General features: G+C 31.9%; 2 protein-coding genes and 2 long non-coding RNA genes across 10 annotated transcripts in view; 1 reads left to right on the plus strand and 3 right to left on the minus strand.

The window, feature by feature from the left end:
* Rhogef2 (Rho guanine nucleotide exchange factor 2) overlaps positions 1 to 15304 on the minus strand; it is a 90441-nt gene extending 75137 nt beyond the window's left edge. For all 6 annotated transcript variants that reach the window (XM_077416463.1, XM_077416462.1, XM_077416460.1 and 3 more), the window contains exons 1-5: positions 14626 to 15304; positions 10212 to 10427; positions 4564 to 4613; positions 1984 to 2041; positions 123 to 403 (exon numbers count right to left, since the gene is read on the minus strand). In XM_077416463.1, the coding sequence (XP_077272589.1) occupies positions 123 to 403; positions 1984 to 2041; positions 4564 to 4613; positions 10212 to 10383 (561 nt within the window). In that variant the 5' untranslated portion in view covers positions 10384 to 10427; positions 14626 to 15304. The remainder of the gene's footprint in view (positions 1 to 122; positions 404 to 1983; positions 2042 to 4563; positions 4614 to 10211; positions 10428 to 14625) is intronic.
* A 305-nt stretch (positions 15305 to 15609) lies between these two features.
* LOC143903092 (uncharacterized) lies at positions 15610 to 17427 on the minus strand. Its single transcript, XR_013258606.1, has 2 exons — positions 16745 to 17427; positions 15610 to 16626 (listed from the first exon to the last, which is right to left on the minus strand). It is a non-coding gene; the product is annotated as an uncharacterized LOC143903092 (long non-coding RNA).
* A 262-nt stretch (positions 17428 to 17689) lies between these two features.
* Positions 17690 to 22573, plus strand: Fdx1 (Adrenodoxin-like protein 1, mitochondrial Ferredoxin 1). Of its 2 annotated transcripts, XR_013258603.1 has the most exons (5): positions 17690 to 17952; positions 18402 to 18453; positions 19276 to 19523; positions 20960 to 21184; positions 22372 to 22573. XR_013258603.1 is itself a non-coding variant. In XM_077416480.1 (4 exons), the coding sequence occupies exons 1-4, from the start codon at positions 17844 to 17846 to the stop codon at positions 22473 to 22475; spliced, it is 513 nt and encodes a 170-aa protein (XP_077272606.1). In that variant the 5' UTR covers positions 17690 to 17843; the 3' UTR covers positions 22476 to 22573. The 2 variants fall into 2 exon arrangements, 1 of the variants encoding a protein (XP_077272606.1); XM_077416480.1 differs by lacking the exon at positions 20960 to 21184.
* LOC143903091 (uncharacterized) lies at positions 17835 to 21040 on the minus strand. The gene is made up of 3 exons (XR_013258605.1): positions 20958 to 21040; positions 20302 to 20370; positions 17835 to 17971 (listed from the first exon to the last, which is right to left on the minus strand). It is a non-coding gene; the product is annotated as an uncharacterized LOC143903091 (long non-coding RNA).
* Positions 22574 to 27174: the final 4601 nt, after the last annotated feature.

Below are 27174 nucleotides of genomic sequence, written 5' to 3' on the forward strand. Positions count from 1 at the left end.
TTAAAATATTTGTACACGCTCCTAATCGCTTACGCTTTGGTTTCGTTCCTGATCTTGCTGCATAAGAAGCAGAAGCGCAGAAAAACAAAGGACAATTAATACATTTTACACTTTATATTTACGTCAACTGGTTGCGGGCCCGTGATTCGAGTGTTACACGGAGCACCGCCCGCCGGTGCGGTGGACGCTCGATGAAGAGAGGTCGTCGGTTGCGAGGGAGACATGTTTCCGGCCGCCGACAGACTGACCGGACGTTGATGCTGCTGACTCGTAGCGCCGACTACCCCGACTTGCAGACCAGAGGTTGTTGTTGCTGTAGTCACTGTTGCTATCGCTGCTACTGCTGCCGCGTTGCCCGACGTCACTGGTTTCTGCTGCACCGTCAGTACTACTTGCGTTGATGCTGCAACAAAGTTCAAAGAAAAGATTTATTTGAAACAATCAAAATATCAATTTTTTGTATTTTAAAAAATAAAGTAGTGTAGGGATCAAAATAGTCCATTCGATATACGACCGATATCTTCGGTATTCGGTGTTATTATTGTTTGTGGACAAAAGGTCAAAGCGAGCGGCACGACCTAACCGATCGCGCGAGACACGGGGAGTCGAGCGTTAACCAAGAACAAAGACGGACGGAAATGGCCCGAAGTCTACATAGTAAATAATCTGTCATCCGAGACAGCAATCACCAAAATAAAATTCTTGTTCTCAACTTTCGGCTATCCAATCCACCTGGTGACCGACAACGGCACTGCTTTTACGAGCAAAAAATTTTGCATAACAATTGGCGCGAGACATTTTACACCACCGCACTTGTCGGCCACCAACGGCGCAGCCGAACGTTTTGTCACCTTTAAATCACACATAAAGCGCATCGTGGAAAGCGGGCATAGCCTCAACTATGCAGTAAACTTATTCTTGATAGACTATCGTACCACGCCGCATAAATGGCAATTTTTGGCGTGACTCTGGTATAAGGAATCAAAGAGTACCAAACTGCACCAGAACTAATAGTAACTACAGATAGCAACTTTGGTATATGTACCAAACTATACCAAACAATCGCCAAAAATCGCCTAAAACGGGAGTGACGCAGGCCTACTAGGCCAAAATATACAAAACCGTTTCTCACTGCTAAGACCAAGTCCATTGGAAGAAAAAGTTAAAAGCGAACAAGACAAAAAAAATCACGGAGGGAAGAGAAGCGTTTTTCAAATCGGACAAAAATGTGTGGTGTGTGATCATCGCCTAGAAAGTAAAAAGTGGGTCCCGGCAATAATTATAAGCGAATCGGTACCGAACACAACGTACATCGTAGAGGTAGAAGAAATGAAATGGAAGCGTCATGTTGTATATATGATGATATAGATGATATAGATATGTTTTATTAGTCTAGGCGACGGAGAGAAAAAAAAAGAGTCTACATGGACTTAAGTCAAGAAGTGTTAACCCTTAACATACACCTTGGGTCAAAGTGACCCAGTAATTTTTTGACAACTTACTTACCGTTTTGACGAATTAATTTGTTTAGCACCCTGTGACTTTTCTATCAAAATTTCACGAACAGTTGACTAAGAATTATTTGATAATGACATTTTTTCCTCATCAGGTATTTTCAATTGTTACTCACGATTTAAATTCCGTACATATATTAACCCGATATTGACGCTGCGATTTTTATAATTGTTTGTTGTTAGAATACTTGAGAAGGACCCGAAGGACCCTGAGTTGAAACGTCGTGTAAAGTTATGAAAATTTTTGCCAAGTATTAGTCGACCAAATATATGCACCTTTTGTCAACATTTTTTATCTGTGGGATATAAAAGCTCATAAATATGTAGCTTGTAATTTTACGCTACTTGTTTTTAATTTTTGCAAGGTAGGGGTGAGCCAGCTCAACAGAGGTAATAGCATATTTCACAGTATTGAAAATCCTTCAATTTTTAACAAATAAAATATAGATTAAAAAATAAAAATACTTACATTTTATAAGCTGAACCACATCGGTATGCGTAGATTGCATTACATTGACTCCATTTACCTTCAACACAAAAAAAAACTAATATTATACTCTGGGAAAAATAAAGACCTTACTTTGAAGTCCACAATTACGCGTAACTAAAAATCGTAATTAGCTATTCTATTTCAAAGATTTTTAAGTTATACTAGTCAATTCTCTCAATAAGGTCTGTCAATATTCAGTTATACAAAACTAATTTTCACTTAAGGGGCACAAACCAAAATGTTAATTAGGATTACGACATCTAAATAATTTGATTATCTAAAATCGTGGGCTCTAAAATGTATATAGTATATATACAGGGTGTCTGAGACCACCCGTCCATCCCTTCTTTCAAAAACTAAGCATTTAAAAAAAAAACATTTCAGACAAAAATTGTATGGTTTTGAGGGGAACATAAGATGGTGTCATTGATTTGACCTTGGATAGCATCGTTAAGGTCACCTTCAGTTTCTTAAATAGAACCCTCTATTTTTTATTGCATATTCTTATAGCTTATGTCGAGAGCTTTCCAAAACACTATAATTAAGTATTTTTTCAAATTTTACATATATATATGTATATAAACAAATGTCTTTCATATATAACATTTTACTTATTATAATAATAAAAAACTGACAACCCTATAGATATATACACTAATTTCTTTCAATTTAAAAAATTATATTTTAGATGTTATAATAAAACAAATTATGAAAAGAGTTAAATATTCTGTTTAGATTAAATTACAAATGTACTAGATTTTTTCGTATATTTTTTATTCTTTTATTTCTCTAGTTTTATGCTTTTTTTGTGTTTTTTCATAATCCCTATTTAGCATTTGACTAAACATACATGACAAAACAGTAGAAAATCAGTTAAAAAAAAAAAAAAAAAAAAAATAAGGAAATATAGAACAATAAAATAGAATTTTGATTGTATTATGTAATGATTATACTGTAGAAAGAATTTACTTTTTATAATATACTGTTTATAACATACCTTATAATACATTATTTATTATAATTATATTATTACAAAATTTTTTTTTTAATTTAAACAGATTTGTAATCCATAATCTATCAACTTTGTGATATTTTTATTAAACAATAATTAAATGTACATCAATTAAAATCATATCATGTAAAATCTAAGTATAAAATCCATTTAGAAGAATTAGATACATATCTACAAATGCAAACGGTTAACTATACAATAATGCATTGCAATAAGTAGTATAAGTACAAGATAAAAATATCCTACATTCAAACATGCACACTAAATTATTCTAATATCTCTATATATATAAAAATGAATATATGTATGTTTTTATGTTTGTCCGCTATGAAAATCTACAGTTTTTAACCGAATATTAAAGAATTATATATAAAACAGAGGTAGAATTTCCCGGAAAGTGCTATAAACTGTATAGTTTTTTGTTACCGATCTTTTTGAGAACTAATATCCGAAATTTTTCCAATTTTTCGGGAAATAATTGACCGAATTTTAAAGAATTGTCCACATTATAAAGGAAATTTAATTGTTTTTCTCCTTCGAATCCTTAAAATTTTAAATATGTGTATAATTTTTCGTTACCGATTTTCTGGAAACCAATTTTTCTAATTTTTTCAATGTTTCGGGAAATAATAGACCGAATCTCAAAAAATTGTACATGAAGTGTGAGTAGAATTTTTCGGGGATTGCCATGATGTGTATAATTTTTCGTTACCAATCTTTTTGGAAATCGGTATCAAAAATTTTTCCAATTTTTCGGGAATTAATTGACCAAATCGCAAAGAATTATATATGAAATAGGGGTAAAATTTTACGGGAAGCGCCATGATGTGTACAGTTTTTGTTACCGATCTTTTTGGAAACCGGTTTTTTTAATTTTTTTAATTTTTTGGGAAATAATTGATGATTAAATCTCAAAGAATTATACATGAAGTAGGGACAGAATTTCCCGGGGAGTGCTATAAAGTGTACTATTTCTTGTTACCGATCTTTTTGGAAACCGGTTCCAAATGACCGAATCTCAAAGAATTGTATATAAAAACAGGGAGGAAAAGAAAGAGGGAGAGAGGAAGAGAAAAAAAGAGAGAGAGAGAGAAAGGGAGAGGGAGAGGAGTAAAGGGATAGAGGGAAAGAGAAAGAGAGAGAAAGAGAGAGAGAGAGAGAGAAAGAGAGAGAGAAAGAGAGAGAGAGAGGGAGAAAGAGAAAGAGAGAGAGAGAGAGAGAGAGAGAGGGGGAAAGAGGGGAAGAGAGGAAAAGAAAGAGGGAGAGAGGGTGAGAAAGGGGGAGAGAGGGGGAGAAAGAGGGAGAAAGAGAAAGAGAGAGGGAGAGAAAGAGAGAGAGAGACTATTTGCGTGTTTTACTACATATGTCCTCCGGGGCAAAGCCCGGGTAACCAGCTAGTATAAAATAAAATTTCCAGATGAACGTAAAGTTATATAACAAAAAATGATATATGTAGTATATCACACATGGAATAAAAGTAATTAACAATCTAGACTAACAAGCTTCCTGTAGCTTTTTTTCAGTAAACCTTATTATCTTGTATTCACCTTGATTATTTTGTCACCCGCATGAAGACCAGCTCTTGCTGCTGCACCACCTAAAATACACCATTCTTGTAAAAATATTAATAAACTATAAGAATGTATGTATGGGGCATTCTATGCCAATGGATTTGACCCTCGACCTTTTGGATTTGATCCGCAATTTTTTATGTTATTGTTTCAACTCTAAAATGCACTCAGATTTAAAAAAATATTTTTTTTTTAATTTGATTTATAAATAATTTTTCAAACTGACATCGTTGGCCGCAATTTAAAAATCTGAAAAAATTATCAAAAATCCTGTTATATATATATATATATATATATATATATATATGTTCAAGCAACAGCCTACAGTGGACTGACTTATGCTTCAAATTTTTTCAATGTTTTTTTTCCCCCGAAAAAAGTTCTAAACAAGCTCAAAAAAAGGTTAAAAAAAAATAGGAGCAAACGTCGGCCCACTCTGAGTCAAGGCTTAAAAATTTTGATATCAGATATAGGATTTTTGAAAATTTTTTCAGATTTTTAAATTGTGGTCAACAAACAGTCGGGTTTTATATAATAGTATGGTATGGTCCGTCCATCAGTCCGTCCGTCCGTCTGTTCGCGAACTACTCATTTGTTAGTGGACCGAATTTTTATCAAGGGTACATGAAATAGGGGTAGAATTTCCCGGGGAGTGCCATAAAGTGTATAGTTTTTTGCTACCGATTTTCTGGAAACCAATTTTTTTAAGTTTTTTAATTTTTGGGAAATAATCGACCAAATCTCGAAGAATTATATATGAAACAGGAGTAGAATTTTCCGACGAGTGCTATAAAGTGTATAATTTTTCGTTACCGATCTTTTTGGAAACTGAAATTTTTTCAATTTTTCGGGAATTATTTGACCGAATCTTAAAGAATTGTATATGTATAAGTTTTGTTACCGATCCTTTCTGAACAGGTTTTTTCCCCCCCTCCCCCCGAAAAGTTTCCAAGGTTTTTAATTTGGCCAAGGGGGGGGGGGGGGGGAAATAATTGATTGAATTCGCAAAAATTGGTATATGAAGTAAGGGGTAAAATTTCCCGGGAAGTGCCTATAAAGTGTACTATTTTTGTTACCACCGCGATGTTTTTTGGAAACTGATTCAGAATGACCGAATCTCAAAAAATTGTACATAAAGTAAGGGGTTGAATTGTTCCGGGAAGTGCTACAAAGTAGAATAATTTTTCGTTACCAATTTTTTGGAAATCATATCAAAAGGTTGCAACGAATTTGCTTCAGGAAATAATTAAATCTAAATTTAAAAAATTGTATAATAAAACAGGGGTAAAATGTTCCGCTGGGAGTGCGATAAACTGTATATTTTTTCGTTACGCGAATTTTTTGAGACCGGTATCTGTTTGGAAATCGGTTAATTGAAAGTAGGTATTTTGTTCATTACCTTACAGCATTTAGAGAGAAAGAGATAGGGGAGAGAGAGAGGAGAGAGAAGAGAGAGGAGATGAGAGTAGTTATAGGAGATAAGAAGAGATATGCGAGATGTGAAAGAGGTGGATTTTTTAGGTCTTGTAGGCATAATAGGATTCTAGAGAGCGATAGAGATAGATGATCGATCATAGAGATTAGGACGTATTCTAGTATTCAGCTATAGGAGAATAGCGATTCGAGAGATAGCTCTAGCTATGATATAGACTATAGATATAGAGATATAAGAGTATAGATATCGACTGAGAGAGAGAGAGAGCGATAGAGAGAGAGAGAGAGAGAGAGAGATGCTAGAATGAGAGAGAGACCTATTCCGTTGCTTATTATTACTATTGTTCCCCGAAGCGAAGCCCGGGTATCAGCTAGCTATAAATAAATCAAATTTATAAAAAAAAATCTGAGTTGCATTGTTAGTAAGTTGGGGAACGATACAAATAAAAATCAAACGAACCCAAATCTTGAGGGGCAAGAGTGCAAACCTAGGCCTAGGCATTTGGCATGGAATCCCCCGTATATAAATACAACTGTTGCTATAAAAAAGTATGTGTATAATCATATATATTATTTAGTAATAATTTATTAACTTTTAGAGAACTACAGGAATAACATCTTTAATTATAAAAAAAGAAATGCTCCTTTAAATTAGTATTTAAAAATGTTTGAAGTTACTAATTACAAATTTGAGATCATGATTGCAAGATTTAAAATAAACAATTCAATGGCCATTAATTAATTAATTTTCGTACATATAAATTAATCTATATCAAACTTGATCTCTGGTTTTTTTAAACAGTCTATAAAGCCATTAAAATTACAAGCATAACACACAAATCGATGCATATATTATATATTTGATCATTGTATTAAATGTTATTTTTAATTTCAATGTCGGATTCGTAAACTGATAAATTTAATAAATTTAAAGACGCTTGTATATACTGATTTGTACATGGTTCAAGAAAATCTAAAAAAATTCTATTCGTATAGTGTCATGAAATATAAGTGTCTCCAAATTAATATTAGTAAATTTTATATACATTAGCTTAAGGGTGTTCTGGCGCTAACTTTCTAACATTGACAATATCTTGAAAATTTAATATAGATAGGTATTGTTTCTATTTATTATCTGAACATGTGTGCAAAACCTGAAATCGAGACTCTAACTGATTTTTAATTTTACATGAATTCTTATGAAATGACAGCATACTCCCACTTATATAAACAAAATTATAAGGAAGTACCATTGACAATATTCTGAAACTTTGTTTGTGAGTAAATAAAATACTGAGCAACGTTTCTAAAAAAGTTGATATTGCTTCACTGACGCATTCTCAAGTTATTAATGAAAAACCAATGTAAAATTCTGAAAATAGGTTTAAGATACATAGGGCTAGATAGGTAAATATTATGTCAATGACATTTTTTTACACATTTTATGCGTTTTTAAGTATTATTTAATATCTGTATACATAAAATATTACAAATATATGTAACATTTTGTCGTTTTTTACAATTTGTTTAAGGTGAAATTCACATCCAAAAGTTTTTTGCTGACAATCATAAAATTTGCAAAATGTATAAATATATTTATTTGTAGTGCCAAATATCATATTAACGAGCATTATTTAAGTCCTTTACATGATACGAGCACATATGGTGCACGTCTTAACTCACAAAAAAGCATAGAATTTTACCCAATTTTAAATTAAAGTAATTTTTGTCTGGGATTGTATAGCCAGATCATCCTTAAGCATGTCCTGGTAAAAAAATCTTTATTTAAATATATGTAATTATTGGGTTGGCAACTAAGTTCCCGCCGTTTTTTTTTTTTTTTAAATTTTAACATTTCGTATGTCATTAAATGTTTTTGGCATAATGTTTTAAATCATTCGAGGTTCAGAAGTGTGGAGCATGGGTTCCGCATGCTTTAAATGACAACAACAAAAATTAACGAGCCAAAATCTCCGCTGGTTTGCTTGCTCGTCACCGCTCAAATCATGGACACAAGCAACGATTTCTTTACCGAATCTTTACTAGCGACGAAAAATGGTGCCTGTACATTAATATGAAGCGCAAGCAATGGCTTAGCCCCGGTAAACAAGCGACACCGCGCGTGAAACAAGATCTTTATGGAGTTCTTCAGCCATGCGTTTGAATGTCTTCCTTGGTCATATTGGCGATATGAGGGCAGGCGTTGTCGTGCAGCAAAAGAACTCCATGCTGCCGATTAGGTCTTTTCTCTTGAATAGCCGTGTTGAGTCGTTCCATTTGTTGAACATAGAGTTCCGCGTTGACCGTTTGGTTCCGTTCAAGCACTTCGTAATGGATAATCCCTTCCCAGTCCCACCATACGCACAACATCGTTTTACGCGGATGAAGATCTTGTTTCACGCGCGGTATCGCGTGTTTACCGGGGCTAAGCCATTGCTTGCGCTGCTTCATTTTAATGTACAGGCACCATTTTTCGTCGCTAGTAACGATTTGATAAAGAAATCGTTGCTTGTGTCCATGAGTTGAGCGGTGACGAGCAAGCAAACCAGCGGAGATTGTGGCTCGTTGATTTTTGTTGTTGTCACTTAAAGCATGCGGGATCCATGCTCCACATTTCTGAACCTCGAATGATTTAAAACATTATGCCAAAAACATTTAATGACATGCGGAATGTTTCTCTCTCTCTAAAAAAAAGGCGTGCAAAGTCGGTACTCGAATATATCGCGTTTATTGTTCCCTCTTTTCCGCGATGCCGATTGGTTCTCTCGCTGTGCTTACTTCATGAGCAGCTGTCATTGTATATGTGTGTAATGTTAAGGTAGTTGTATCGCGACAGTATTAGTAAAAAATAATGGTCACACTGCAATACGATAATGTACGGAAAACTCTACTTATCTGTGTAAAACTTTTGACTGAGCTTGTACTGTTTTTACTGTTTTCACTCGCGTCAGTAATGTCAGTATACCATCGAGATTAACTCGCGACGCTCGCGTTAGTATGCTATCGAAGTTATTTTGAATAAATAGAAGAAATAGAAGCGAAAATATCTGTTGAACATTACAAAGGAAGATTAATGAAAAAAAAAGTATTAAAGAAAAGACATAAAGCTTTAGCGGCAATGTCTGAACTACATATATATCTAATCTTCATGTGCGCAGTGTTGCAAGATTTTTACAGGTTAGCTGTCGTATGCGTCCACCGCTATGAGAAATTGTGTACTTTGTGTAACGATTGCTTCAAAACTAAATAAATAAAGGTCTTGTACTTTTGTAAGAATATTTTTACAAGTCTCTTTTGTCATCTCTTTGTTTTTCATTAAAATCCTATGAGTAGTTTTTTGATCGCTACAATTACAAACGTGATATAGGAAACCGTTTTCGTCCTACGATACATGTAAAAAGTGATGTTTGATTTCCATTATTTCAACTTTGGTATAGTCAAGCTTTTTCTACTTGCACGTGTGTGTAGAGCGTGTTTACATTAATATGCTGTTCAAATTTTAAAAGATTCCTATAAAAATGGGTTTTGTGATACAACTACCTTATAAAGCTAAATAGCGCGAGCGAAGCGCGCGTCTGTAGTGTCTAGTAACATTTAAAAAAACGGCGGGAACTTAGTTGCCCCAACCTAATATATATTTTAAAAATTACATATTTTCTTTGTATAATCTCTGTCCATATACATAGAAAAGATAATTAGGATAATTTAAAATAATTATAAAAATAACTTTTGCATTGTTTTTTTTTTTACAAAAATATAAACTTGTGATTAGATTACACAATATCCATATATAATCATATATAATTTTACTTTATATGTGATCATTATACTCATATAACTATATCTAGATATTTTTTCTCATTTCGTCAAATTTTACTTTTTAGAAAAAAAAATGCAATATTTTATTTTTCCAAATTATTTTCTAATTTTTCTAATTTTTTCTCTTAATACAAACAGAAATTGCACAAAGAAAAGTAACATTGTACATTGAAAAGAAAACAAATATTTTTTATGTATAATTATACACATTTGTTTTTTATTTTTAATTTAAATAAAATTATATATAAAAAATTTTGTACAGGGACGTATTGTCTCTTAAGGGAGAATTTTTGTGATTTCAAAACAATTCTACGGCCTACTAAAAACTAATTGTGCAAATATTAATGCAAACATGGAACTTTCATGCGGACCTTCTTTTACGGACTGAACGTAGACTGGATTGTCACCAGAAACTTTCATTCCAAACCCAGCGTCATCCTTGTATACGACCAGAGTGGCGATGGGCGCTGGTTCGATGGCTCCACCACTGATGGTGCCTGCACCAGCCCCGACGCTGTGTCGTAGCGCTGTCGTTCCATTCATCCCTTCTTCGAGCTCCACCCAGCCTCACCTCTGTTGCTACCGACCTGCCATAATTCTCTCTTATAGTATAAGGTTTTTCAAAACTCTCCAAAGCACATTTGACGAAGTGAGATTTATTCCAAATAAAATTCTTAATAATACGGTTATAGTATATGCATATTTTCAAACAAAATACATGATTAAATTAAAAAAATAATTTTATAAGATTCTCTTAAAAATCTTTCTATATCATTTATTGTCATTCCTCTCATGCAACATATGATATGTATATAAAAATACGTTCTTACACATATATGTGAGTTAAGTTAAAAAAAAATAATATAAATTAAAAATACAATTCTGGCATGCTGTGAATACTTTGAACTTATATATACATATACATATATTATACATATATGTATATAAACATAACATTTTAAGAAATTTGTTTGAATTTACTCTATTCATCAAAATATGCAGGAATGGAGAGTTGTTGAAAATTATAAAATTTAAATTAATTTTTGGAACCCTCCGTATAAAGCAGACTTTCAATAAATATAAAGTAACTTAGGCAACTTAGAAATATTATTTTAGGCAAAAATGTGTTATACGATCGTAGATCATGTTCTAAATCTAAATGAATAATCAATCCATTGATCGAGTTTCTGTTATTGAAAAAGATTAAGAAAATTAATCTTAAATTATAATAGTAATATATCCTTGCCACTACATTAATATTTTTAGACAAAACTTTTTCAATAATTGATTTATTTATTAATTTTACTTATTGAAAACAACTGTATAAAATACAGAACCTGAAGTAATAATAAATATGCAAGTTTAAGTTATGAAATGCTAAATTATTTTTAAAAAGATAAAATTAGAAATAAAAAAATATATAGAATATTACTTATACTCCTAATATTCCTTATATTCCTAAAACGAGTCTGATACATTAAAGAAAAATATTTTCTCATGTGAATAATGATCCAATTCTTACATTCAATATCTCTAATTATTTGAATTGTTTTTTATTAAACAAATAGTATGCAATGGTATAATAAACCAAATATCGGCAATAACTTATTTACAATATAGTAATTAATTTGTTGATATCAAAAGTATAACTAAAAACATATTTCAACCTACAAATATATTTTGAGATACATAATGTTATTCTATGTTTTATTTCTTTTTCTTACAAATTATTTAATATAAAACAAAATTTTTATAAATTTATAAATAAATTTGATTTTTTTTATGTATGAAAACTAACTAGGATGAAGTAAAGATTTTTACACTCACAGACAATTCTTATTTAAAAATAATCTCCCCAATAAACTGTTGTACTTTATAAACTTTGTTATAAAATATATTCTGTATCTTTCTGAATACATACAATAACTGGAAAGATAAATAAAAAAAAACTTGTAAGTACATTAAATAAAGTAAAATCTCATTCATATGACAATCAATAATCTATGTAATCAGGAACAATCTAAATAACAAAAAATTTAAAAAAAATTTTTGTAAAATGTGTAGGGGAGTCCGGGGCTAACTCGACACAATTTTTTCAAAGGCAATTTTCAACAATTAATTAAAATTTTTAAGCAAATTTAATGGTATACATTTAAAGAGCGTTCCTTCAGGTACAAAATTGCTTAAGGAAATTTTGCTTTACGTCGCTTAGTTTTGCCCGAAAGCTCGATGAAAGAGTAGACCATTTTCGAGAGATCAGAAAAATTACTTTTCACTATCAAAAACGCTTATGTCGCGTTAAAAATTACACTATAATTCAGAATGTTACCAAATTCCGTTGATAATACTGGCACATAAAGACGCATTTACAGTAGGAAAGGCAAGTTTCTACGATAGATTTAAATTGGCAAAAAGCCTAGTGTCAAGTTTGCCCCGGTGTCGAGTTAGCCCCGTTCTCCCCTATATTTTAGAAATTTTTTAATACTTCAAAAATTTCAACAAAAAATACAATACTTCTTGATCTTGAGACGAAGTCTAATAGTAGATATAGTACATTGCAAGTTTTGTACTTGAATATAAGTCAATTTTATTCATTACTACATTGTATTAATCACAAGGATATTATTTTGTGTAATTTTAGATATTTAAAAATCAATATATTTATAATATATCATAGCATATTAAAGTAAAGATATAAAAAAAATTCTACATTGAAATTTAAGAGCAAATACTTTTTTGTTGCTTTAAATAATAAATAATATTTAGTAATAATTTATTATTATTATTATTATTTATCACCCATTATTTATCATCCACACGTACGTACGTACGTTTGTATGCACGTACACGCGTGCATATAGATATTCTTGGAAATTTTAAATTTTAAGATCAAGTTTGCTAAATTAGAATAGTAAGTACACAAGTCTGCTAGTAAAAGTACCTATTATCTTGTCTCTTAACACTTTTACTAGGAAAGTTATATAAGTACATAAAAAAACAGATGTCTTAACAGTATTTTAGTTAACAGTCAATCTAATTGAAAATAATCTTGTTAATTCAATAATGATTTTAATGAAACAAATACATCACACTCGTCTTAATGAAATGTTATTTGGTTCATAAATATTGTTATCAAATTAACAAGATTATTTTCAATAAGACTAATGCTAATACATATTTTTTTCCATATATAAATTTACACTAGTAAATCTATACAAGTTTGTCCATACAATCTTTAGTAGTATTCCATGAACATCTCTCGAATCAAGACAATTAAACCTTTTAAAGACATTATATGTCCCAATTTCAGACATGCATGTTGTCTAGGATGTTCCACAAGCAGAAATAAGAAAGAAATGTTACGTAAACATGGATCCCAAAATACTTTATTCGAAAGTTATAGCAAAAGTTAAGGCCATTGCACGTAACAAAGTTTTAGTTTTAATCGTAAGGCCGTAAGAAAATAGACCAATCACACTCTATATTCTTCAAGCACGAGAAGAATAATCGACTGTGATTGGTCTATTTTCTTATGGCCTTATGATTACAACTAAAATATTGTTACGTACAATGACCTTTATAATTTTATAGTGAAGAAACAATAACAGTCTTGCTAAAGATACGTAACACCGTATACATAAGTGATACACAGTTTGATGATGTTTACCTTACCCACTTCTTCTAATTGTATTTAATATTTGAAATAATTGAAAATAATTATGAAAACTTGTACGAGTACTAGTAATGAGCAGTACCTTGTAAAATATTGTCCCAAAATGCTGCAAATTTTCACAAAGAATACGCAGATATTCATTTTGTATACATCAAGTACCAGGGAATGCAGTGGCTTCTGTTAGACAATATCAATGTTACAATGAATATTCCTTAATTAAAGAGTGTCATTTACACTCTTTACAAATATTTATTTGCAATTATGACAGGTGCAAATTCCTAGAGTAATAAGTTCAATATTAAATACTGACATAAGCTGGCAACACTTTAAAATGCAAACTTAAGTAAAATTGTTTCTTATACATTTCATACTTTGACCTTCTAATTTAATTTACTACAACCTTCTAATAAAGCATTTAGGATCTGTGTTTATATAGCATTTTTTTTCTTATTTCTGCTCATAGAACATACTACTACAGTTTGTATGGAAAAATCTGGGATATCCTGTATAATTACTAATTTCATGTCTTTGGTGTAATATATATGTATAACAGACATAATGGCAAACAATGCAAAAGTGACATCTTGTTCTACAAACCATATTAGAATAATTTTAAATTTGTGCTAAAAAATGATATCCTTGTGGCCTATAAGCTACAAATAAGATACAAGTGTCACATTGAAATGTGACAAGTAGCATTTATTCTTCATGAAAGATACATATATGCATAAGCTTAAAAATATATATAAATTCAAAAAAAAAAAAAGTTCTTGGAACATGTACAAAAAATGTATAATCAAGATTATACAGAAAATGTTCCAATATTTGTGTGTTCAATATAATAAGTATTCAGAAAATGCAAAAATATGAAAACTATACTGAACATTATTGCAGAAACAATAGAGTTCCAGAAATGAAAACATCCTAGTTAAGTTAGAGCAGAGAGATGTACAAATCTAGGTTTCCAAAAAATGACACAATTTAAAAGTTAGCAATGGACAGGCAAAGTCAGCAAAACGTACAAATGCTGATGAACTTAAATATATCTAAGCAACAAAGTTCGACTACAAAATAAACACGGTATAATGCAAAGCATGGTATAATCCAATTACCTTTCATTTAATCTTTACTTGATAGCAGCAAACACAGGCAAGTGAGTTCTTACGAGACGCGGGACGGGGCGGGACGGGACGAGAGACGAAATGAGACGATATGAGGCGGGGCGAAACGAAATGAGATGAGACGGTCGAGGGTCGAGACGGAACAAAACAGAACAGAACGGAACGGAACAGAACAGGACGAAACGAGACGAAGGTTACGAAACGAGTCGAGTCGAGACGAGACGAGACGAGGCGAGGCGAGGCGAGGCGAGGCGAGGCGAGGCGAGACGAAATAAGAGATGAAAAAATCATATATGAAAAAACCAAGATATATAGATGCGCGCGCGAGATCGCTTCAGCGAGACAGCACGTTGCATGAGAGTGTTATATCACAGGATTGTCACAACAAAAAGACACTTCATGAACATGGCTGGTGACGGGCAACTGTTCCGCTTCTCGCGCACAGCATCCCGACCACGGGACGTCTCAAGCGCGAGGCATCGCGGAGAATGACGGGTTTCGGGCACGGTCAGGCACGGATCGCGATGACACGCGGGCACGTGAACGCCACTGCACGAAAGACACCAAACGTAGCTTTTTTTTTACAAAATACGCATGAAACCAAAGAAAAATACACTACTAACAAATGACAGCCATATTGGTACAAGCAACGTCTGACCACTTGTCACGGCGTTATGTAGTAGGGTGAGCTCGCTGATCGTCTGAAGCCTAAAGGCCATCGCACACAAAATTGCATAGGCTGCATAAGCATAGCATAAGACCGCTGGACCAATGAGCATCCAGCATAGAGTCGCCATATTGATTTACATAAGATGCTTATTGGTCCAGCGGTCTTATGCTATATGCTTATGCAGCCTATTACTACGTTTACGCGAGCGTTACTTCTGTCACAGTATATACAGTAGCGCAACTCTCTGTCGGCACCTTTGATGTTAGTGTTGGCCAAAATGGAGTGCGCATGCGCGAAATAAAGCAGTATTCTGTCTCACTTCTCTCTTCGTCATCTCTCTCTTTCCTACTCGTTTAGTCCATTGAGGTTAATTTAACGCAGTTGGCGCGAGATACAACCGTGTCTGTTAGTTTCAATCAAAATTATGCAGAATTATTGTTAACAATGTACAATGTCATGCAATGCGCGCGTAAAAAAAATGAAAGAAATTAAAAAATATTAAAAAATATTACATATATAATAGATGAATCCGTTAATGATGCAAAATAATGATATATATAAAATACTAATATATGAAATATTATACTAATATAATATATAACAGTATGTTATATAAATAAATAAATATATATATATATATAATATATGATAAATCAGGAATAAATGTAAAATATAAAAAAAAAGTGTATATAACATATATAATATATAGAATAATTTTCTCGCATAAAAGTATACACACAAAAAAATTATGTAAACATTTTAACGTAATATAACACTTTTTAGATTAAATGTATACATTTATATATTTTTATAAAATATGTCACATTTTACAATATATTATTTATTAAATATATTATACATTTTGTGTGTGTGTGTGTGTGTGTGTGTGTGTGTGTGTGTGTGTGTGTGTGTGTGTGTGTGTGTGTAGTAATAAACTTAATTTTTTAATGATACAATAATATGTGGTCAATATATATTGATAAAATTTTTACATTTTATTTTATAACATATATGTAGATAAATTTTTACAAATAATGAATATATATTATTGGAAACTTTACTGATAATGCTAAGCTATTGCACAAAAGAAATTGCATTAATTGCAATAATATTAAAAACTTATTAATATTAAAAACTGAATATATGTATAATTTGCGCATTGTAATACTAATAATACATAAACTTCTTCAGCTTCTTGAGTTATGTGTTAATTTAAATTTAATTTTTCTAATATTTTTATAATAAATGCAAAAATAGCTTACATATTATTGTTTTTATATTTCATTGATACTACATCTGTTGATACTGTAGAAACTGTAGTACTGCAGTAAAATAATATGTTTTTAATTATTTTATATTACTATCAAAAATATTTTCAAGTATCAAAACTAGATTTTTCCAAATAAAGAGTAATTAAAACTAATATAAATGAAAACTTACTTATTACTGGTAAACTCTAAACATCTTGTTGGTACAGCATCTGGATGAAGGCGAGCTCGACTTTTGACGATTTTATACTGATTTCCTTCAAAATGTACATGGCACAATCGACAATTGCGGTGAGCATACTCAAGGCCTTTTGGTATTAAATTCAATCTTCTGCATCCTTGAACCCATGCCAACCACCTGTGTATGTCAGAATAATTAATTAAATTACGCAAATAATGAAATAATGATGTAAACAATTATTAAAATAGTATTGTACCTATTATGTTTTTTTGGAAAAAGGAAGTGTTGTTGTTTATAAATAAAATTTATACAGGTTAACTTTCCTTTCTATACTTCCAATACACAAATCACTTCACAATCACTTCACAAATCTCTTCACAATCACACACTTTACAATAACACAATTTACACAATTTTTTTCCGACTTTTATCAAGTCACTCTATAGCTGTCTATAGCACTTTAACGCCTTAGGCATTTAAATGTGCCTCTAAATCCGTTAGAAAAGGAAAGACAGTAAGAAGAAAAGAGACAGAAATAGTGCTTTATTTCGCGCATGCGCAATCCGTTTTGGCCAACACGAAATCAGAGGAGTTGCGCTACTGTATATACTGTGCTTCTGTAGTAACTTACGGTATATTACTCGTTTACGCGGAGTAAATTATCGTAAGTTACTACAAAATCCCGTTTACGCGAAGGAATTATCGTAAGTTACTACAGAAGTAACGCTCGCGTAAACGTAGTATATAGCACTTTAACGCCTTAGCATTTAAATGTGCCTCTAAATCCGTTAGAAAAGGAAAGAGAGTAAGAAGAAAAGAGACAAAGGTAGTGCTTTATTTCGCGCATGCGCAATCCGTTTTGGCCAACACGAAATCAGAGGAGTTGCGCTACTGTATCACTGTATATACTGTGATTATACTATGCGTCCGCTGGAACTGGAACGGAACACGGAACACGGAACGATCCGGATCCGGATGGCCGCTCTCAGCAGCTCTCAGGCTCTCAGGTTTCTCTCTGGTGCTACCTTGGTGTCTTGATGTGTATTTCAATCTTCTCCAAATATTTTATATAAAATATATTGTATTAAGAATGACGTTTGTACTACGACCGCTATATCTATTCTGTATGAAGCAAAGAAAGTGTGCACCAGTGAGCCACTTGATAAAGCTATCTAATCACAAAATTCATACGTCTAGAGGTTGGTGTACACTTTCTATCTGCAATTAAAAAGAAAATATTAATTTATTAATTTAATTGCCATTGCTACTGCGATAGCCAAATCTGTCGAAAAGAGATTTTGTAGAAATATGCTTTTGTTACAAATTTTGTCAGCGATGCCAGCAGAAATGTAAAGCTTCGTCTACAATAATTACTACGTTTACGCGAGTGTTACTTCTGTAGTAACTTACGATAATTCCTTCGCGTAAACGGGATTTTGTAGTAACTTACGATAATTTACTCCGCGTAAACGGGTGAATTCACAAGCTAAATTCAGATACTAATGCAGATGCCAATCTGACAAAATCTCTGATCAAATCTACTGTAAATTTATTAGTGTACCACTGATATTTCTTTTACCAGATGCTATATTATACATATAAGCTGACTAATGAACAAATAGAACTTTAATATACATATTTTTTGCAGTTATATTTCATGGCGAGTATGAAATACAGGATCCTAAAACAGAGGCTGATATGTAGGTAAAATAACTGTATTCTTTCTTTATGTAAAATTTGCAAAATGGATACATTTTTTAACCCTTTGAGGCCACATGGGGTGACGGCCACGTCAACAGAAATTCACGGCCCGATGTTTTTAAGCTAGGCTTTATAATCAGTGTCCCTCCATCCAGGATCCTTAGTTGGGTCCCTCTCAGTGTAGTCCTAGTGTATATTCGTTATCGTGACCAAAAATTACAATATTTTTGTTCACGAGCACATTTCGGGTTTTGTGCTATATATATTTTTAACCACACCTTTAAGATGTTTCATGAATTTTTACGTCTCATAGTTGGAATTATGAAACTTTGAATCCGTCTGGGGTGGCGATCACCCCAGTGTGGCTGAGGCGTTTTAAAAAAAGAGGTGTGGCTTCAGAGGGTCAAATTAATTTTTTACACCATAAAATTGATAACTTATGTTGAAACTTTGAAATCAGCATAAAACGTAACTTTTCTTCTAACAGGAGATAAAGAAAAGAATTTTTAAATCTTTTTTTTTTTTTTTTTTTTTTTTTTTTTTTTTTTTTTTAAATTACATAAATTTACTTGAAATTGTTTATAGTAATAAAACAGTTTTGTACGTGCAATAAATATAATAATCTCTTACTTTTGCTTGTGAGAGTTTTATAATGTTAAATTCGACGAATTTTCTTGTTATCAATTCTGTTACATACCATTAATAACATAATATATTATATTATTATAATATATTATATTATTATATATGTTAGGGTAATTATGTTAGGTTTATAATTCAAAGTCCATCAATGCAAATTACCTTACTGGTTATCTTTCCAGAGTTAATGTCACTTTTACTGACAAAACAGGCAAGAAAGTTAAAGTAAAAGGAAAAGTAGGAGATAACATACTTTATCTAGCTCATAGATATGAAATCGACATTGAAGGAGCGTGCGAAGCTAGTCTAGCATGTACAACTTGTCATGTATATGTACACCATGATTACATGGACAAGCTTCCAGCTCCTACTGAAACGGAAGAAGATCTTTTGGATTTAGCACCTTTTTTGAAGGAAAATTCTAGGCTAGGTATATCCATCTTTATTATAAAAAAAAAAAACAATGGCATTACTAAAATAAAAATGTATAATATGATTACTAAGAGCGAAAAAAATCTTTGCTTATTTTGGCTACCCGGGCCTAGTCATCAATCATATATAAATTTTGTAGGTAATAATGGTAGTATTAAAGAAAAAATAGTTTGATCCTCAAATCCCCGCCGGAAACAGTTCTGACCTCCTAATGATGTCTTTATTCGTTCGATGGCTCATCATCAGAACTGTCCAGATGATAAATATGTCATTGCTATGCGCAGAAGGTACCTGTATATTAAAGAAAAAAAAATACACGAATTTCGTGCATATTAACAGCAACACGACGGCATCATGACGGCACCAACTGACACTGTGCTATCAGGGCAGTGATGTCCATACAACGATACCAATAAAGTCTGTCCTGGGCGGAGGGAGCATGAAGCGGTGGATGTACCAGTTTATTATTATTATTTTTAATATACAGGTACCTTCTGAGCATAGCAATGACATATTTGTCATTTTGGGCAGTTTTGATGATGAGCCATTGAACGAATAAAATGACATCATTAGGAGGTCAAAATTGCTTCCGGCGGGGGTTTGAGGATCTAAAACTATCTTTTCTTTAATACTACCATTATTACCTACACAATTATATATGATTGATGACTAGGTTCGGATAGCCCAAAATTTCTTATAAAAATAGGCGATGTTTTTGATTAAATCTTAGCTAATCTAAGAACTTAACCCTTCACCTGTATACGTTTTTTTTTTACCTTTATAGTGCATTTGTGGATCTGTCGCGTCTGACGTTATTTTCCCTACCTTAAAGTATTTTAAAAAATCTGAAAAAATTCACAAAACATTTATACACTGTAGTTGACGATTCGATAGTCATTTTGATAAATATCGTTTATTTAATATTTTATTTTTAATGAACTTTGAATAAGAGTAAAGGAAAGAGATGGATTTCTTTAAAAATTTGTAATTTTTTTCTACGCAGTATAAAAAAAAATCTTTTAAGGTTTTTTACTTCAGAGGTAAGTGTTGAAGAAAAAAAATAGTGCAAATTGATATTTTCAAAAAAGTTGAATTAATCATGGTCAAAACGGTACTTTTTAGGTAGGGAAAATCGTTGATAAATGAAAAATTAAATATAATAATTATATATAATATGAATATATAAAATGAAACATTCTATATAATATAGCATTTATGACATTTTTTATTAATTTATTACTTTATGTCATATAATAATATGTAGAATATGTTGAAAAAATTGGTCCGCCAAGCTTTTGGCCGCCGTCTGAGATTCAATATTTTTTGAGAATAACTAAATTAGAGAAGCAACTATTTGTCAAAATATTCTAAAGGGACATTGTTTTGCTCAAAAACAACATTTATCATGAATAACTGTAACATTTTTACTTACAGATAAAGACTATGTACGCGTGTATACCTGGGTCTGAGACGTCTGTGCGAAATTTGACTTGCTTGGCATTCAGCGATATGTTTATTTTTCGAAGCGGCTTTGGATCTTTGGATTCCTTTCCCCCACCTATTTTTTTTAGAGGGGGGAGTTAGACAGGCAGGCTTGTCGGTTCTCAAGTTACAAGCAGATGTTGTTTTGGCACGGACGTCGTAGATCCATGTATACAGGTAGAAAGTTAAATTATAATAATGTAATATTTTTAGAATAATTTTCAAACTAAAAGTTTTGTTTTTATATTCAAATTGTTCCTAGTAAATTGATTCAAAATTATTATACAACTTTTTTCACAATAACAATTTGTTTTTAGAATAACAGATAGGGCATGTAAAAATAACACAATGTTTATAGCTGAAATTGTCTTACCTTAATAATGCCGAGTCATATTGACCTTGAAGACGACATTATGTGTGACATTCTAATAAATCTTGTCAGTGTGTCTGGATTCTTTATACATATATGACTACATATATAACATCAATGTTATAACTTCGGCGTAAATCGGGCCGTGTAAACGTAGTCTATAATTGTACTATTTATATATTTTTGACGTACTAAAATAAGACATTGTAACTAGATTAAAAATAATTCATTATTTTTAGTCTAGATTTCATTTTTTACATTATTTACAATTAGTTAAATAAATAGGGGTGTTATGGATCTCTCACTAAATGTTTTTAAACCATTACTGATTATTATCTTTGTAGTCTTGTTCGCACTTCTTCTTTTAATGAAAATGAAAACATATAGTATAATATTATAAAATTTATTCATTGCTAAAGGTAACAATCAACATTGATTACTACTAAACGCAGTCTTTTAAAACATTTTTGTCACGCACTAACTGCCATTTGGCTTGGAAATACCGTTTATATTGTTACGCTCGTCGAATAAGCTCGCCGCCGTAACACTATCGCGCACTCCACACTCGCGCACGTATTTTGCGAAACTCGCAAAAGGAAAGAGAACTCAAAAGAACTTAAGAAATACGTTTATTCCAAGCTCGTAAAACAGAACGCATGCGGATTCCAAAAATCCGCCAGACAGAAAATCAATAAATCCATAAACAAACTCCCGTTGTCAAGGAGCGCGCTTCACAGCTTTCCCCGACTTCTCTGCTCAGTGTCCAGCACGGGCGTAACAATATGTTACTCTGAACGGATAAAAACCTCTGCTTTTGAACTAACAATAATATGAAAACAAGCAACTTAGTTAAACAATTTATTTTATACATATATGCACATATAAAAAACGATTTTTTGTTTGTGACATTATAGCCCAACATAATTGTAAGGAGTAAGAAAACTTTAACATACTCCACAAATACGAATAAATCTTGTTTATGTTTTTTTTCTAGGTTGTCAAATAATTTTGAAGAAGGAATTAGATGGCATAGAGCTAGAATTACCTAAGGCGACTAGAAATTTTTATGTTGATGGACACACCCCCACTCCGCATTAGAAATTTTTTTTATTGAACCAAATTAAACATGTAAATATTTATAATATCGTTTATTTGTAAACGTATTTTATAATAAATAACATTACTGAAAATCTGTATGCATGTGATAGTTTTTAATGGTGAAAAGTAATTTTTCTGATCTCTCGACAATTTCTTTCATTGAGCTTTACTCTTGCGAACCTATGTAAGTGATTTTGATGGGAAATTTGATGCTCTATACGAATCCGATAATAGTTTTTGCATATTTTTAAAATTTTTGTTTTTGGAGTGAAAAAAAGTAAAAAATGAGGTTTGGGGCAAAGTCGACACCACGTTATTATTTCATCAGTTCCTAATAACAAACGATGCTTGTCATACAGCCATATGGCTCATGAAAAATGTGTGTGCACATCCGATCGCAAATTTACTTGCATAAATTAGTTTCTCAAACATGAGTTTTGATGAAAATAATTGAAAGTTTAACAAGTTTTGTTCTCATTGTTTTCAATAATTGTTTTACTTAATTCCGAGTTTTTGTACTTTCCAAATACACGATAAACAATGTATTTTCAGTTTCAGACCAAAAAAATGAGTTTTAGATCAAATTGTGTCGATCAGGCAAAGTGTTGTGTTTAGCCCGGCATTTTTTTAATTTGAAAATTTGTCTTCGCATCACTTTTCCTTTCCTGGGAGCAAAACTAAGCGACATACGGCAAAACTTCTTTAAGCAATTTTGTACCTGAAGGAACACTCTTTAAATGTGTACCATTGAATTTGTTTGAAAATTTTAATTAATTATTGAAAATTGCCATTGAAAAAATTGTGTCGAGCTTGCCTTGGTTTCTCCTATTAAAGAAAAGTTGGTATTTAATTGAGCGAGAATCGGTAAAGAAATTCATTTTTTAAAATAAAATTTTGAATTTTTTGAGAAATATCTGTAGTAGCTCTAATTTCCGCTTTTAAGATATCGAGCTGTTTATAATTCTATTATATTTTTCAGTTTTTTCTACTCCTATTTCATATATAATTCTTTAAGATTTGGTTAATTAAACTCAGCTTTATATGTGAATAAACAGACTGTACACACACACACACACACACCACACATTAAAAAATTCGATTTTTGGACGTTTTAGAACATTCTGAACACATTGACATTGAAACCTAAAAAAAAAACTTTTTTTCGGTCTTTTCTACCTCTATTTTTAAGAATTGGTTAATTAGACCCAGCTTTATACGTGATCAAAGGTCCATATATGAGGTTTACGAAAACAAACTTTCCTAATAAAAAAGCAAAAACAGATTAAAATCGATAAAGAGTCAATAGTGACATCTCCTTGTAAGTCGCAGATTTTTATAATCTTAATTTTATCTTTCTAATAAAAGGGTTTAAAAAAATATAATATATTTTATAGAAAGCTTTGTCTATTTCATAAAATATTTATTAATGTATTTGTTCTTTTTTTTTAATTTTCATTTCCATTCGCTGATATTTTTGATGAATGTGTAACTGTTCTCTTCTTAAAAAATATCTCCCAATTTAAAGGGAAACATATTCTCGAATTATTTACATGTACTTATATTGCCTTGACTTGTATAATAAAAACAAAAATAAAATAAAAATAACATTTGTTTTGACTTGATTTAAAATTGGCTTTGACTTGGATTGAAATTGGCTTTGACTTAAATTGAACTAAATTAAAATTGACTTTGACTTGGATTAAAGTTGACTTTGACTTTGATTAAAATTAATTTTAACTTAGAAATTAGTTTTGACTTGGACTATTTAATAAAAAAATTAACTTTAACTTGGACCATTTAATTGAAATTGATTTTGACTTGGAATATTTTTGAATTGACTTTAATTTATATTGTTGAATTAAAACTGATTTAAATTTAAATTATTAGATTAAAATTGAGTTTTACTTAAATTTTTATATTAAAATTGACTTTGACTTGAATTATTAGACTGAAATTGTTTTTAATTTGTTAGATTGAAATTGACAAAGGGAATGGTGGTGAGAGGAGAGGGACAATAGCTGAGGAAGAGAGGTAGGTGGAAAAGACGGACTGGTCGGAAGAGGCAAGAGAGGAGTTTTGAAAAAGGACGGAGGAGGTAGAAATAGGTAGGGGGGCAATAGATAAAAAGGTCAAAAAGTTGACAAAAAGAATTAAGATGGAAGTAAGGGTGAGAAGAGTAAAAAGAGGGGCAGAAGGAATAAAGGGAGTATGGTGGGATGGGGACTGTAGGAAGAAGAGGGAGGAGATAGAAAAGTTATTAAGAGACTGGAAAAGAGGAAGAAAACACAAAGAAGATCATAAGAGAAGAAAGAAGGAGCATAAGGAAAAGTGTGAGGAAAAAGGAAGAAAAAAGAGAAATCTGCTGAAAGAGGCATGAGAGGCGAGAACAGAGAAGCAGGTGTGGGAAGTAATAAACAAGGAAAGGAGAAGAAGGGTAGAAATTAATAAGGAGATAACAATAGAGGAGTGGGATAAATACTTTAGGGAGATGTTAGAAGGAATGGAATACAAGCGAAGGCTAGGAGAAGGAGAGGAGGGAGAGCAGGGGGCGGAGGGGGAAGTGGAGAAAGAGAAGGCGATAGGATGGGAGAGGAAGTAGAGAGAGTGCTGAAAGGGCTGAAAAAAGGTAAAGCGGCGGGAGAGGACGAGATAGGAAATGAAGTGTGGAGTTATGGGGGAAATGGTTTAAGAGAAAGGCGTTATAAAGGCGATAGGAGAGTATGGAAAGAAGAGGGTTTTCCAGAAGCGTGGAAGGACGGAGTAGTCGTTTCGATAGCGAAAAAGAGGGGCAAAAGGAGTGAGTGAGCATAGAGGGATTACGCTGATGCCGACGGCGTACAAAGTGTACGCGTCGATATTAGCAAATAGGTTGAGGGAAGAGATGGTGGAGAAGGGGATGGTTCCAGAAAGCCAAGCAGGGTTTAGGAAAAGGAGAGGAGTGGTGGACAACATTTACACACTGAATTATGCGATAGGGAAGCGATTAAAGAGGAAAAAGAAGGTAGTGGCTGCTTTTGTAGATCTAAGAGTGGCATTTGATTCAGTGGACAGGAGGGTTTTGGGAAGATGTCTGAAAAAACCAGGGGTGAGTGAGAGGTTGGGAAAGAGGATCATGGAAATATACGAGAAAACAAGAAGTGTAGTGAGGGTGGAGAAAAGATACGGAAGGAAATTTTGGACAGCGAGAGGGGTAAATGAAAAAATTAACAGAGCCGATCAAGATTTAAACTTGAAACCTTTCGTTTTCTACCTTCGCAGTCTGTTACTGTGTGTTGCTTCACAATTGCTTTACCCCACATAGCAAAATGTTGGCAGTATGCCGACAGCATGCCAGTAAATTTATTTCAATTTCGCAGCAAGATCTTCTTATGCTGTGTTTTTTATTCTATCCTCATTTGATTTTTACTACCTTATAATCTGTTTTATCAATAAGTATGCCAGTTTACGTTGCATTAAGAATATACCGAAAAAACGGAGGATTAATAAAAGCATTCTTTCATATATTTTATACATTTTTGAAGCGTGTGAGAATTTATATTTTATTACTCATCTGCATATTATACGCGTCTCCGTGTAATATACAGATATCTGTATAGCTGTTATACCATACCCGCGTCGATACGGGTACCCGGCGTATTCCCTGTATTGACACGGGTAGCGGGTATACCCGCATCGTATAGGTACTCGAATTATCCGGGTACCCGCGGAACTGGTCCAGATCCGTATTCAACTAAGATCTAATTCAAATAAGATATGCTAAATGTGTGATAGATTTTATCACCCAAAATTATCTTTAAGGTAACAAAGAATTAATAGTTTATGTTAGAGAAAACATGTTGATGTAAAAACATTTTTATGAAAAATAAGTATGATAATTTTTATATTACGCATGTTTTGTGATACACATCCCACATACAAGGGAATCTATATTGCTTACATCTTTTATTCCATTGCTGCAACTAATTTTACTTTTTAAAATAAATTTTTAATTTTTGAAGTTTTAAATTCTGACTTTTTCTGAAATTCTATAGGCTTTATTTTATCTTTTATCAGATTGATGTATTTACACGTAGACCTTTAAGTAAAAACTCTAACTGCATTATTGACCAGAATTTCGAAAAATTAATATTCAAAGTATATTTAGAACATGTAAAAAATTAAAAACTTGTTACAGTAGATGTTAGGATACTCATTTCTGTAAAACTTAAAAAATAAAAATTTTCGTAACTTTTTTGACAAAATATTTTCAGTGGAGTTTTCTCTTTTAACAGACATGATAACATAGTAATAAATAATAACAAATCAACAAACTATAGATAAATACATTATTTTAAGTCGAAAGATTAATTGAAGATTAATAAAAATTCAAAAATATGCCAATAACAAATGTATGTATACGTATACTAAAAAGCTATTGAACCTTTAACTTAGCAATATGTTTAGATTCCTGTTATATTCCTGTTTTTCATTGCTTGAACAAAGCACAGTATACAAAGTATACAACTATGAGAAATGTATAGATTGAAACGCATCTACATGCATTTTGTCATTTATCCATATAGCTGCTAATTCTCAGTCTTTAACAATTTAGCATTAAACATTGTAATATTTTTTTTTAAAGCAATAATGTTAAGAAATATTTGCTGCAAAATTGCAACAAATTTATTTACAAAAATTCTTAAAGCACTAATTAACTCTG

This window comes from Temnothorax americanus, unplaced genomic scaffold (genome assembly GCF_048541705.1).
Source record: "Temnothorax americanus isolate GAGA-0224 unplaced genomic scaffold, ASM4854170v1 Scaffold43, whole genome shotgun sequence".
NCBI classification, from domain to species: domain Eukaryota; kingdom Metazoa; phylum Arthropoda; class Insecta; order Hymenoptera; family Formicidae; genus Temnothorax; species Temnothorax americanus.